General features: G+C 43.1%; 1 protein-coding gene across 4 annotated transcripts in view; it reads left to right on the top strand.

Annotated features, from left to right (window-relative positions):
* The window catches only part of Trappc11 (trafficking protein particle complex 11), a 62,834-nt gene that overhangs the window by 15,422 nt on the left and 32,968 nt on the right, over nucleotides 1–14,444 (top strand). For all 4 annotated transcript variants that reach the window (XM_036209413.1, XM_036209414.1, XM_036209417.1 and 1 more), the window contains exons 10-25: nucleotides 614–761; nucleotides 1,593–1,686; nucleotides 2,260–2,339; nucleotides 2,439–2,517; nucleotides 2,593–2,647; nucleotides 2,961–3,106; nucleotides 3,779–3,840; nucleotides 3,945–4,077; nucleotides 5,496–5,626; nucleotides 7,792–7,947; nucleotides 9,784–9,971; nucleotides 10,054–10,202; nucleotides 11,704–11,825; nucleotides 12,285–12,404; nucleotides 13,970–14,035; nucleotides 14,128–14,284. In XM_036209413.1, coding sequence (XP_036065306.1) covers nucleotides 614–761; nucleotides 1,593–1,686; nucleotides 2,260–2,339; nucleotides 2,439–2,517; nucleotides 2,593–2,647; nucleotides 2,961–3,106; nucleotides 3,779–3,840; nucleotides 3,945–4,077; nucleotides 5,496–5,626; nucleotides 7,792–7,947; nucleotides 9,784–9,971; nucleotides 10,054–10,202; nucleotides 11,704–11,825; nucleotides 12,285–12,404; nucleotides 13,970–14,035; nucleotides 14,128–14,284 — 1,886 coding nt within the window. The remainder of the gene's footprint in view (nucleotides 1–613; nucleotides 762–1,592; nucleotides 1,687–2,259; nucleotides 2,340–2,438; nucleotides 2,518–2,592; nucleotides 2,648–2,960; nucleotides 3,107–3,778; nucleotides 3,841–3,944; nucleotides 4,078–5,495; nucleotides 5,627–7,791; nucleotides 7,948–9,783; nucleotides 9,972–10,053; nucleotides 10,203–11,703; nucleotides 11,826–12,284; nucleotides 12,405–13,969; nucleotides 14,036–14,127; nucleotides 14,285–14,444) is intronic.

Raw genomic sequence — 14,444 nt, 5'->3', positions numbered from 1 at the left:
GCTGAGGGAAGCCAGGGCAGGAACTCAAGGCAGGAACTGAAGTAGCAACCGTGGAGGAAGTCTGCTTCCTGGCTTACTCCTCAGCCTATGTATTCTATGTTCAGGACCACCTTGCTCAGGAATGGTACTGCCCACAGTGGGTAAGCCCTTTCACAGCAATCATTAATCAAGGAAATGCCCGACAGACTTCCCTACAGGCAATCTGATAGAGGCATTTTCTCTGCTGTGGTTCCCTCTCAGATAACTCTAGTCTATGTTAAATTAACACCAACAAAAAGACCCACCAGGACAGTGTTTATGTAAAAATTGCTGAAATAAAGTGACTTCCAGAAACTTGAATATAATTGAAGAGTGAGGGTTATGTTAAGATCTAATACAATGGTATAGTCATGAACTTGAGTTATCACAGATGACTTCAGTAAAAAGCTTGCGTGTAACTTATCACTACTGTAAATTATTATTTACAAATAAGTTAGCTGTTATTCAGTAGTGTTATTTTAATTATATGGTGTGTCAAGCTTAGGTTTCCGGAATGCATACTTATTAGAGACACACTGCTCTTTCCTCCCCTTTACTGTCCATTCTTTTAATTCGTTGGCTTGCTTGCTTGAAGATTCCAGGCCTTTGGAGATTTATTTGACGAAGCCATTAAGTTGGGGCTGACAGCTATTCAAACACAGAACCCTGGTTTCTACTATCAGCAGGCAGCTTACTATGCCCAGGAGCGGAAACAGCACGTCAGAGCCCTCTGTAACCATGACGTAAGTCCTGGCCTGCATCACCTCGCACTCAGGACACCATTAACCTTTCCTTGAGAGAAGCTAGGGCTCCTGGTATTGATTTTTTCCTTGTCTTTGAGTATCTTTTTAGTTATTATGGCTTTTCAGTTTTAACCCAGGTATTCTATCTTTAAACGAATTCGAGCAGTGTATTATATTTAGGTTTTACATGCATTAAAATTTTAAGGTTTGGTTTATTGTAATTTAAATATAGTATTTTAATAGATGAGTAAAACTAGGTTTTGTAAAGAATATGTGGAATGGGGCATTAACAAATATGATTAAATAGAACATAAAGTAATTCTTCTGCTAAAGAGTACATTGAGGAGCTTTAAAGCTAGCATTAGTCTCTGGACACGAATTTCATTTTCAGAAATAGGATGGCGGGTCCTGAGAGTCGATACCAGTCTTTAGTTAGGAAGTCCTCAGAGGCTTGTTGTTTGCAATGTAAAATAGGAATTCTTTTTTCTTTTCTCTTTCCTTTTTTTTTTTTTTTTTTTAATCTTCTGTGACAGGGTTTCTCTGTGTAACAGTCCTGGCTGTCCTGGAACTCGCTTTGTAGACCAGGCTGGCCTAGAACTCACAGAGACCCACCTGCCTCTGCCTCCTAAGTGCTGGGATCAAAGGCGTGCACCACCACACCCACTTCAGGTTTATAGGATTTCTAAATGTTGGTAAAGCGTGTTAAAATATTTATAATGGTGCCATTTAAACAAATGTTTGATGTTTATATTTATGGATATTTCTTTATTCAATCAAAGATTTGGGGTCGATGTCATAAACTCTTCCTTAGATTTGTTCTTTTGATTTCAGGCTTCTGTGATGTACCCCAGTCCTGATCCCTTAGAAACACAAACAGGTGTTCTTGACTTTTATGGACAGAGGCCCTGGAGACAAGGAATCCTAAGTAAATAATTTTCCTTCCTTTTCCTGTCAGCCTCAAGACGACAGCCATAGCTTTCCTACTGTCTGACGACTGATGTAACCATTCCTAGTCTGGTTTTCTTTGCTTACTTGTTTGTTTGAAGATCTGTGCTCCCAGTTTGTAGAATGTTTTCCTCCGTTATATTTTAGAGTAACTTAGAGTTAAAGGGGTTGATGTGACGAAAACAGCTGAGTGTTTAAGCGTTTCAACTTCGGGGATTTACTTAACCATTTAAAATGGCATTACCATGGAGTGCCTTTGAAGAGTTTGTGTTCGTCTTTGTGCATTCCGTGCACATTTGAGTTGAGCAGCCTCTGTGGCAGCTGATAGGCTAGCACTGGGCAGCTGGGAAGAGAACGGCAGGGTTAGGAATGTTCTCTGCAGAGCAGAAGCTACAGAGAACTCTGTGGGAATAAAGCTCTGTCCGAGTCGTCAAGATTCCAGAATGTTCACAGCCTTCAGTGCACTCTGGACTCAAGTGAAGGCTTCAGGGAGTCTGTGTGAGGAGCTCTGTTAATTAATGAGCTAAGATGGGCTGCTTCTTGTCGTACATAGGCTTCGATCTTTCTGACCCTGAAAAAGAGAAAGCGGGGATTCTTGCCATTCAGCTGAAGGAAAGAAGTGTTGTCCACTCTGTGAGTTTCTTGTCCCACCCCAATATAAACTGCTCGGGCACTATTGTAGTAAAACAGGAGGTGGTTTCCCCATGTCTCATACCTTTCTTTTCCTAACAGGAGATCATCATCACGCTCCTGAGCAATGCTGTCGCACAGTTCAAGAAGTACAAGTGTCCCCGGATGAAAAGCCACCTCAGTATGTCCCCACCACTCCGTATTTTGTGCTCCTTGGTGTAATATTAAATTATTTAAGCCTTCTTTTCTTTCGCAGTGGTTCAAATGGGAGAGGAGTATTATTATGCAAAGGATTATACCAAAGCTTTGAAGTGAGTCATATTTGCTGTTTATTTTCACAAGTACTCTGATTGCCTTACGATGACTTTGGAATAGACGTTTATATTGAAGGATTTGTTATTGCCCTGTCTATTTTTATTAAATTCCAGTTATATGATATTTTCTAGTGCCCTCTGCTGGCATATCCTTTAAGTTTTTAGGTAACCTCGGGTTCACTTAAATGTGAACAATGGCTGTGAAAGCATGACAGTCGGACTTTGTGTATGTGCACAGTGGGAGAAGCTCATGGAGTTTCTCTGAGGCCCTTTCCACCTTCTGGAGAGGCTGTCTTTCTCCCTGTGGTAGGCTGCTGGATTATGTCATGTGTGACTACCGCAGTGAAGGGTGGTGGACTCTGCTCACGTCTATATTGACGACAGCGCTGAAGTGTTCCTACCTCATGGCCCAGCTAAAGGACTACATTACTTATTCGCTAGAACTCCTTGGAAGAGGTAACTTGACTTTTTTTCTGTAAAGTCCAACCCTCGCAATTGTTTGCATCATTAAAACTTTTAAAGTTGAATAGTAGTTCATTGTCAAACATTTAGAAGTACTTTTGTGCTGGGCATGATGGTCCATACCTTTATTCCCAGTAGGCAGAGACAGGTAGCTCTCTGAGTTCAGGGCCAACCTGGTCTACAGAGTGAATTTGAGGACAGCTAGGGTTATATAGAGACTCTGTCTCAAAAAAAAAAAAAAAAACAAACAAAAAAGGTACTTTTATTATATAAAATTCACTATACTTAGTCATCTTAGAAATATTTACTCGAAAATATCTTAAGGGTCTGGGATGATACCTCACTTGAGAAAGTGCTTACCTGACTTCACAGTACCCATGTATGCCAGGCATGGTGGCCTGTGTATCTGAGCCCACTGCTGTAACTGTGGACACAGCAAGATCCCTAGGGCTCGCTGACTGGTCAGTCAGTTATATTAGTGACCTCCAGACCAATGAGCACCTCTGTCTCAAAGGAGGTCCACGTGTGAAGAACAGATGTTAGCAGGGTTGGAGGCTGGGCTTAGTTCCCAACACCCTTGGGCAGGTCATAGTTGCCTGGAACCCCACAGGTAGGGTAATGGACTGACCTGTCTTCTTATAGTTCTATGTTTTTTTCCTATCTCAGCTTCAACTCTGAAAGATGACCAGAAGTCTCGGATAGAAAAGAACCTCATGAACGTCTTAATGGTGGGTTGTTAATTCTTTGTAGGAAGTATAGTAAAAGTGTACACAGATCTGCGTCTGTGTGTATTTTCCCAGCTAGTTGTGCCAATTTGGAACTCTCATTGCAGAATGAAAGCCCAGACCCTGAACCTGACTGTGACGTCTTAGCCGTGAAGACTGCTCAGAAGCTGTGGGCTGACCGGGTCTCTCTGGCTGGAAGCAATGTCTTCACAATAGGCGTACAGGACTTCGTACCGTTTGGTGTGTAGCTAACAGCCACAATGCTCAGAGAAAGGCTCTGTCTGAAGTGAATAGATGCAGAGTATAAATATGAAAGGTAGTCAGAGTACAGCCGTCCTGGGGATAATCATGACTTTATTTTTCCCTTCAGTGTAATAACAGGCTGTCAGATACTTTAAGTTCAGCAAGTCTTTATTGAACAAATATGTGAGTGATGAAAGCCTTTGTCTCACTTATTGTTACTTTAAACGCCACAAGAAAGAACTTTTTTAGTTTTGTCCTATTTTCTATTTTAAACACTATGCTCTATTTTATGTATAACGAAATAGTTTACATCAGTGGTTCTCCACCTTCCTAATGCTGTGGCCCCTTAACGCAGTTCCTCATGTTATGTGACCCCAACCAGAGGGTTATTTTGTTGCTACTTCATGACTGTAACTTTGCTACTGTTATGAATCATAATGTAAATATCTGAGAACCACTGGTTTACATATTAAATAATGCTATAATAGAATGATTTGATGTTGTATGCCATTGTTATGGTGACCCACTTAGAAAAAGTGAATTAAAAAACTTTTCTGTACTGCCAGGAGGGGTTTTACAGTTTGAAAATTTCCCCTGTTCCAATACTTTTATTTGTTTATTAAAATATACTTTGCTTATTAGTATATCACGTATTATATGAAGTATTCTTGAAAAAAATATCTATTTAAAAGTTTTATGATTTATTGGGCTGGAGAGATGGCTCAGCCATTAAAGGCTAGGCTCACAACTCAAAATGCTTTATTGTCTAGGCAGGTGTTTTGAAATAAGCTAATTCAAAATGGCTCCTTTTCCTTTTAAGTTTTGGCCCCAACATTTAAAATTAAAATTAAAAATGTTCATGCAGTTGAGCAGTGGTGGCGTATGCTTTTAATTTTTGTGCTCAGGAAGCAAGGGCAGATGGGTCTCTGAGTTCGAGGCCAGCCTGGTCTACAGAGTGAGTTCCAGGACAGCCAGGCCTACACAGAGAAACCCTGTCTCAAAACAAACGAACAACAACAAAAGTTGTGAAATTTTTGTTTGACCTTTGTTTACTAATCAGAGATGGTTGTGTTTGTGTTTGCTGAACAGTTGCCGTCTGTGAGGACACTGTAAGCAAGAAGGCAGTAAGAATGCAGCTGAGGGGCTGGAGAGACGGCTCAGTGGTTAAGAGCACTGACTGCTCCTCCAGAGGACCCGGGTTCAATTCCCAGCACCCACATGGCAGCTCACAACTGTCTGTAATTCCAGTTCCAAGGGACCTGACACCCATGGCAAAACACCAATGCACATAAAATAAAAATGAATTAATTTAAAAAAGAATGCAGATGAGCTGTTTCTGTAAACCTAACTCCTAGGACAGTGTATACTGGAGTGCCTGGCCCTGTCTGACTCCGCCTTTCTTGTTTGATTTCTAGTCCAGTGCAAAGCCAAGTTTCATGCTCCCAGTTTTCATGTGGATGTTCCTGTTCAGTTTGATGTTTATCTGAAGGCTGACTGTCCACACCCCATTAGGTTTTCCAAGCTCTGCGTCAGCTTTAATAATCAGGTAACGTGTCACTGAGTGTGTTTCCACTGTGTGTGCATGTCTGTGTCTGTGCTATTGTAGCACTTACCATGAGTTTAGTGAATTTTAGATCTTACTGTTGTTTTTGTTTTTGTTTTTGTTTTTTTTTTGAGACAGGGTTTCTCTGTGTAGCTTGGTTGGCCTCGAATTCAGAGATCCGCCTGCCTCTGCCTCCCAAGTGCTGGGATTAAAGGCGTGCCCCCCCCCCCCCCCACCCCCCACCCCAGCTGATCTTACTGATTTTGAAGTTATCAAGTGACTTTTGGCCAGGCTTATTTAAAAATAAATGTACTCACATTTCCAAATGTCTTACAATTTAGATATGCATTTCCTACTCTTTATTTTCATTCCCACTTCAGGCTTAAGAAAGCCAAGAATACTATTCTTAATTTTTATAATGTGTAACTTGAATTTCAAATAAGATATATTCAGAAAGGAGTGATATTCTAATTTGAGGGTCTCACGCTCAAACTGGCTTCAGACTCACTGTATAACTTGAAATGGCCTCCAACCAAATTTGTTTGTTGTTGTTGTTTTTAAAGATTTACTTATTATGTATACAGTGTTCTCATGTATGACTGCAGGCCAGAAGAAGGCGCCAGATCTCATTACAGATGATTGTGAGCCACCATGTGGTTGCTGGGAATTGAACTCAGGACCTCTGAAAGAGTAGTCAGTGCTCTTAACCTCTGAGCCATCTCTCCAGCCCTTGTTGTTTTTTTTGTTTTTTTTTGAGACAGGGTCTGTCTACATAGCCCTGGCTGTCTTGGAACTCACTCTGTAGCCCAGGCTGGCCTCAAACTGTCAGAGATCTGCCTGCCTCTGCCTCTCTAATGCTGGGATTAAAGGTGTGCGCCACCGTGACCAGCTCAGTTTCTGTTGTTAGAACTAATGTAGATTTGGTTTTGCAGTAATCAGATGGAGTAGACAGACCTGGAGGGCACAGTGAACATGTGCCCTGCAGTCCTGCCCTGCCATAGCCCTCTCTGCTGACCTCTCAGTCCAGTATTTCCTGTGTACACATAAGCAGCGTTTTTACACTGTATGCACATGAGCATTTTAAAGTGCAGTGTAGGAAAGTCAAGTGCTGGGGTCTGTTCTCTTTCATTTATATGCCTATTAATAGGTAACCATCTTCTGGTCACCTAGGAAGTATCCTAAGCCGCTAACCACACATTTATGGGAGTTACGAATATTCTCCTCATTGTGAACCTAAAGAGATATTGTGTATCAACTCCATTAAATGTCAGACTTTTAGGGACAGGGCAGAACTGACTCACAGATTGCCTGGTAGGCCATGAAGCTGAATGGTATCATCTTGACTGGAAGCATAGTTACATAGGCATGACAAAGACAGGGGAGGTCCAGTTAAGTACAGAGAGATGGGACTGGAGACCAGGCCTGAGAAAATGGTGCAGGGGACTAGGAGGACATGTTGTGTGGCTGTGGATAGACCAGGTGAGGTGAGAATGTGAGCCGGGGATAGACCAGGTGAGGTGAGAATGTGAGCCGGGGATAGACCAGGTGAGGTGAGAATGTGAGTCGGGGATAGACCAGGTGAGGTGAGAATGTGAGCCGGGGATAGACCAGGTGAGAAGGTGAGCTGGGGATAGACCAGGTGAGAAGGTGAGCCGGGGAAAGACCAGGTGAGGTGAGAAGGTGAGCCGGGGATAGACCAGGTGAGAAGGTGAGCCGGGGATAGACCAGGTGAGGTGAGAAGGTGAGCCGGGGATAGACCAGGTGAGGTGAGAAGGTGAGGCTGGGGATAGACCAGGTGAGGTGAGAAGGTGAGCCAGGGAAAGACCAGGTGAGGTGAGAAGGTGAGCTGGGGATAGACCAGGTGAGAAGGTGAGGCTGGGGATAGACCAGGTGAGGTGAGAAGGTGAGCCGGGGATAGACCAGGTGAGGTGAGAAGGTGAGCCGGGGATAGACCAGGTGAGGTGAGAAGGTGAGCTGGGGATAGACCAGGTGAGGTGAGAAGGTGAGCCGGGGATAGACCAGGTGAGGTGAGAAGGTGAGGCTGGGGATAGACCAGGTGAGGTGAGAAGGTGAGCCGGGGAAAGACCAGGTGAGGGTGATTCGGATCGCTTGTTCAGTGTTAGCAAAAGATCGCACGCCAATGATAACTCAGCTCACCTCTCTTTCAGGGTTACAACCAGTTCTGTGTATTAGAAGAAGCTTCCAAAGCAAGCGAAGTCTTAGAAAATCTGACTCAAGGAAAGATGTGCTTAGTTCCTGGGAAAACAAGAAAATTGTCATTTAAATTTGTTGCAAAAACTGAAGATGTGGGAAAGAAAATTGAGGTTAGTTGTGAAATTTGCTTAAATATAACTTCCTGACAAAAGCAGTATGTCTGTGTTAAAATTTTAAGTAATATAGTACTTAGGGAGCTTCCCTCCATACGCTCTTCTTCAACATTTTTGTATTTTAAAATTATTTAACTAAAGAAGTGGGCCCCATGGATGTAGTTCTGTGTAGAACAAATATTTCCTATCATACACCAAGTCCTGGATTCAGTACCCAGTGTGAAGGAAGACAATAGGAATGTACTGTACATACAATCGAATCCTAGCTTTTTTCACTCAGTAGTGTAATTAAACATTATTTGTTCTTAGTACATATTAAAAATAGTACATTTTTAATGAGTAAATTATCAGTTAAGGAATTTTCAACAATTTATATAATACAACAAATTTATATAATAGAACCTAGAGTTTATCTTTTTAATGTTCAAACATTGCCGTTTGCATATATTAAAGAAAATGAAGATAAATAAATATTTGACAGGTTAATATAGTGTAGGTAATTGAAAAGCCCTTTGGAGCTGTATGATGAAAGTGATATTTTATGTTGTCTGCCCCCTGGAGCCAACTGCATATGCTTCAGTTCCAACTCTGTAGCTTGAGAGGTCCTGGACATTCTAACCTCCTTGTTTCAGTGCATTCCTCTGTAAGATGGGGCTGGTGATAATAGTACCTCAGAGGCTGGGGGGTTCCGCCAGTCCATGTCATGCTGACAGTCTTTACTGCCCAGTAAGCACTCACTAAGAGCTTGTGTCCTGTGGCTTGTGAGAGTTAGCTGGGATAACCCTTGGGACTGTTGTTGAATGCATGTACAAGGCTTACTGCTAACGTTTGCATAGCCGTCTCTGTAAAGTGATTGAACTTCCCATTGACTAATACCCGACACTTTCAGTTCCCTCCATTTAGAAGTCCTTCATGATGTGACTAAGTCCCTAGATGTTTACCACACCAGTAGCAGCATGAATTTGGGAGAGCGGCCCCAAAATGAGGCAGAATACAGACACATGCACTAGCCACCTTTCTTCAGAGCATCAGACACTTTATACCCTGAGCGAGGGTTAAGAGAAGTCACCTGACTAAAGTTGTCATAGTTGAAGCTGTAAATAATCACAAGGACAAGCTGCGTGTGGCAAAACCGTGTTTCTCTGTAGAGGCATGTAAACAGATAACGATATCAACTGTGGTGAATGATCTAGGAAACTCACTCCTGTCCGCTGTACCTGGGAGGGCACCGAAGCATCATCCAGGAACAATACCGTGGTTTTGAGGAAACCAAGGTCACAAGACTCTTGTCTTGTTTTCTCACAAGCACTCAGAACTCCCCTAGCACAACTCCATCCGTGGACTGTGTCCTGACACCTAGAACTGCATTTTATTTTTTACTTGGTATCTGAGGGAACCTACAATTATAATTAATAATCCTATCTTGAGTCCTTTCGTTAATGGATTTACTTATTCAGCTAATAAAACATTTCATTACTAATACTGTAAGTACTTCCAGCAGAAATGTTTGTGGGGTTAGACACTGTGTTGTCAGTGTATCAGCGGTACTTGGTACTTCCTTATTTCCATCAGTGTCCACCAGCAGTCATCTGTTCTATCAAGTGCTGTGCTGGGTGCTGGCATCATATCTACACGTCACATCTATACATACCTACATATTCTCGGAAGTTCCGGGTATAGTCAGTAGCTGGCCAGGGTGAGAATGTTCTGTTCTTGTCCATCCTGCACGTGACTAGGTGAACTTTAGGTATTTTGTCCTCGCTGGGATGTTGTCGACAGGGACGATGATAAGTGGATATGTGATGACATTTCTGGTTCCCCTTCCTTTTACAGATTACCTCTGTGGATCTGGTTCTGGGCAGTGAGTCAGGCAGGTGTGTGGTTTTGAGCTGGCAGGGAGGAGGAGGGGATGCTGCGTCCTCCCAGGAAGCCCTGCAGGCAGCAAGGTCTTTCAAAAGGCGGCCAAAACTTCCCGACAATGAGGTTCACTGGGACAGCATCATAATCCAGGCAAGCACAATGTAAGTGTGCTTGAAAATAGACTGAAGATCATCTTACTACTGTATTTCTTTAAGTTGGTTACTGAGCTGTTTCTTTTCAAAGGATCATTTCGAGAGTCCCAAACATCTCTGTACAACTGCGACATGAGCCTCCTGCCCTAATGAATGAGATGTACTGTTTGGTTGTAACGGTTCAATCCCATGAAAAGTCCCAAATCAGGGATGTGAAGCTCACTGCTGGCCTGAAGCCAGGTAAGCATTCATTGTGTAGATTTGATCAGTGCAGTGCATTACATGGGTGCAAAAGTCACTTTCTTTGCATTGCTAACATCTGACATATATATTAGAATACATTAATAAATGTGGTTATCTTATATATGGTCTTAATATGGGTTCCTCCCTTTATGTCTTTTTGATAATTACTTATTACTTACTATGGAAATCATGTTGCACAAAAAACAAATTTGAATAATTTTCTTTAAAAAAATTTCTGATTGCATAAAGTTTTACTTATTTGTGGGTGGGTCGTATGTACCATAGCATCTATGTGGAGGTCAGAGGACAACTTGTGGGAGTTGATTCTCTCCTTCTTCAGTCATGTGTGTTTGGGGGATTAAAGTCAGTCATCAGGGTTGGCAGCAAGTGCTTTTATCTGCAGACCCATTGAGCAGTTTTCTTATACTAGTTAGAAATGGATGAGAAAGCACTGCAGATAGCTTGCAACATCAACAACACATCTGGCCTTTGAACAAATGCAGTGTGGTGTTGAAGATGTTTTGGAAAGAAAATAAGAGTCTTGAAGATGTGGTGCTCGGTGACCAGCCCTTAGAAGTTGACTATTTGAGAGCAATCATCAAAGCTGATGCTTTCCGATCTGTCGAGAAGTTGCCAAAGCTCATTGTAGACTCTTGCGTGGTAGTCAGCATTTGAGGCAAGTGGACAAGGGGGAAAGGTGCCATAAGTAGGTGAGCAAACCGTCTTTCTGACGTGATGGTGAAGTCAGAGCAAATGGACTGTATAACCACTGGCAGTGACCAGCCCAGTGGCTACATCAAGAGGCCTCTCCAGAGCACTTGGCACAGACAGACTTGCACCAGAAGCTCAAGGTCGCTGTCTGCTGTCCTGCTGCGGGTTTGACCCCTGCAGCTTTCATGTCCCCGGGAAGCTTTCAGTCTGGGAAGCATGCGCAGCAAATCCGTGAGATGCGCTGAGAACCGCAGTGCTGGAGCCGCAGTGCTGGAGCCGCATTGGACGACGGGAAGGAGAGGACATTCTCCACCACACTGACCGCATCCTACACCTGGTGCTTCTAATGTTGAATGAGTTGGGCCTTGAAATGCTGCCCAGCCACCATGTTTACCTGGCCCCTCACTAACTGACTGCCCTTTTCTAAGCATCTCCTTTTGCTGCGGAAACAATTCCACAACCAGCAGGGTGCAAATGATTGCCAGGAATTTGTTCAATCCTAAAGCACAGATTTTTACACTGTAAGACTAAAACTTCTTTCTCAATGGCAAAAATACATTGATAATAATATTTCCAACTTTGATTCATAAAGGTGTTTGAGCCCAGTTATAGTGAATTAAAATGCAGTCTGAAACCACAGTTCCCTTCACACCAACACAGGAACAAGCTAAACACCATCACATCAATGATAGGGTATTTGTTTAAAAGATGGTACAATATAGTGCTTTTCATATAGTATTGATTGCTATGATAATGTCCTAAAACACTACTGTATCACCCTTCGTAGGGCAGGATGCCAACCTAACTCAGAAAACACACGTGACTCTTTATGGAGCTGAGCTGTGTGATGAGTCCTACCCAGCCTTGCTCACTGACATTCCTGTGGGAGATTTACATCCAGGGGAGCAGGTGAGCATGGTCAACGGGCTGGAGAGGACATTAGTTGGTCTGTAGTTCTAAAATAGCATAGCAGAGCACTGGGAAATGACTGAACTGTTGTTCTTGCAGGATTTTACATATTTAAGTATGTAAAATGTCACGGGCAGTTTTTATGCAGGATTTCCGAACCAGTAACCCCCAGTGGACTGCTTGTTGCTGGAGAAATCACTGGTGTCTATAACTGCAGGAACTTCTCAGTCAACTGGTGTTTCTTGAGCAGTGGATAGAGAGAATGAAAAAGGTGGAGGATTATGTCACTGAGGCTTGGCTCAGGGTTCTTGGTGGCTGGTGGCAGAGTTTCATTAGTCACATCAGTTACACTGTAACAACCTGTATAAAGTAGCTAGAAATCTCCAAATGGGAACATTGTCTGAGAAAACCTGGAGGAAGTCTCTGTAACATTAAATTACAATGCTTACTGTGTTACAGCTGGAAAAAACAGTCTATGTTCGCTGTGGGACAGTGGGCTCCAGAATGTTCCTTGTGTATGTCTCTTACCTGATCAATACCACTGTTGAAGGAAAAGAAATTGTTTGCAAGTGTCACAAGGTATTTTTTTTTCATGACTTCTTTTCATGTCTGAGGCACTTCTAGTTTGTGTTATTTTAACATCTTTTTTTATCTTGGCAGTAATATGTCATCTTATAGGTGGGTTTTCAGCCCAGCAGAAGCCAAGGCTGAGAATTGGGGATTATAGTGTGGTTTTTGTAGAGATCGTGGGCTGAGGGCTGTTTCTAAGTTATTGGAAGAAAAAGGGTTGTTGAATGGGTAAGCAATGCTGCTTAGTTGAGAAGGAGGCCACACTCTCAGGAGTTCCACTTGTCCTGGTGTAGGTCAGGGCTCTTAGACAGGACCTGGGAAATGGGCTGCCAATCCCTACACTTCATATGAACCATCATTTCGTTTTGTTTTGTTTTTGAGACAGGGTTTCTCTGTGCTGCTCTGGCTGTCCTGGAACTCACTCTGTAGACCAGACTGGCTTCAACTTAGATCTACCTGCCTTGGCCTGCCTAGTGCAGGTAGTAGAGGCGTATAGCACCATGCCCAGCTTGTACTATCTTATATTCTCATCACTTATGAGCACCGTGAAACTGAGACCTAGCATCTAGGGTTATGTGTATGACATGTCTGACATAGCCTGAACTTCTCAGCAACACAACCTTCTTCCATTTACATTTATTTTATATGTGTGTGTACGTGCATGTACATACATGCATGCCATAGTGCATATATGAAAATTGGGGAACAATTGTGGGAGTTGGTTCTCTCCTTCTACTGTGTGGGTTCCAGGAACTCAGGTTATCAGACTTAGAGAGAATCCTTTGAGCCATCCCACTGGCCCACCATAACCTTTTTTTTTTTTTTGAGCTGAGGATTGAACCCAGGGCCTTGCGCTTGCTAAGCAAGCGCTCTACCACTGAGCTAAATCCCCAACCCCAACATAACTTTTTAAAAAGGTTTCTCGTCAGTGTGTTGGGCTGGTTGTTTTGAAAGGTAGAATAACCCCATGGCTCCTCAAACAGTCTTTCACAGGGGAGATGGAGCATGGTGGGTTATGGTAGACCTCCATGATGAGACTTGGTTAAGTTTCCCCCTTTGTCACTTACACGTTCCAGCCTTGTGACCGCCATCTTAAAACTTGAGTATAATAGACGGGATGGGTATGAGCATTACATGTTATGTGCATGGCAAGGATATCTGTGCCTGTTACATTGCCTGGTGATTATTTCAGTTCCCTTGAGTCAAAGTGGGGTAAAGAATCTGTGGGAGAGGAGGACCCAGATTCTGGCCTTGGCCGCATTTGTGATTTGGACATCTGGCTCCTCTGTGTGGAGTGGTAGTGATGCCTGCCCTGCCTGCTTCACTACCTCCCGAGTCAACAGCAGAAGAACGTACTCTGCTGGGGACTGTGAGACAGACAGACAACTCTCTAGGAGGAGCAGGTCATTGTGTGCATTTCTACAAATGTACCTAGGAAAAGACCCTCGCTGCTTATGTGTGACGGGGGGTTGTTCATGATCAGTTCTAGACTGTGCTGTGTGCTCTCTGACTTTAAAGCTTTATGTTAACAGATGGAAAAGAGCCATTGACTGTGCTCCTGATGTTTTTTGCAGGACGAAACTGTAACAATAGAAACCGTCTTTCCGTTTGATGTGGCAGTCAGGTTTGTTTCCACAAAGGTATGTTCTTGTGATGCACAGTCAGAATTAAAAGAAAAAAGCCAAGTGGATTAGTGGAGTTGCTGACCAACCGATTATCTTCCTTGGGGCAGTTTGAGCACCTGGAAAGAGTCTATGCGGACATCCCTTTTCTGTTGATGACAGACCTCCTAAGCGCCTCACCTTGGGCCCTGACAATTGTGTCCAGTGAGCTACAGCTTGCTCCATCTATGACTGCAGTGGATCATCTGGAGTCCCAAGTGGCCAAAGGTGAGACTTTACATCATTCTCACATGAAGTGCAGATGTGAGTATGTGTGTGTGAGGATGTCAGATGTCCTGCTGTATCTCCACCTTATTCCCTTGAGACAAGATCTCTCACTGAACCCAGAACTAGGGTGGCAGCCATCAAGCCCCAGTGAAAACTCTTT

This window comes from Onychomys torridus, chromosome 17 (assembly GCF_903995425.1).
Source record: "Onychomys torridus chromosome 17, mOncTor1.1, whole genome shotgun sequence".
Classification (NCBI taxonomy): Eukaryota; Metazoa; Chordata; class Mammalia; order Rodentia; family Cricetidae; genus Onychomys; species Onychomys torridus.
This window is presented reverse-complemented; position numbering and strand designations above follow the sequence as displayed.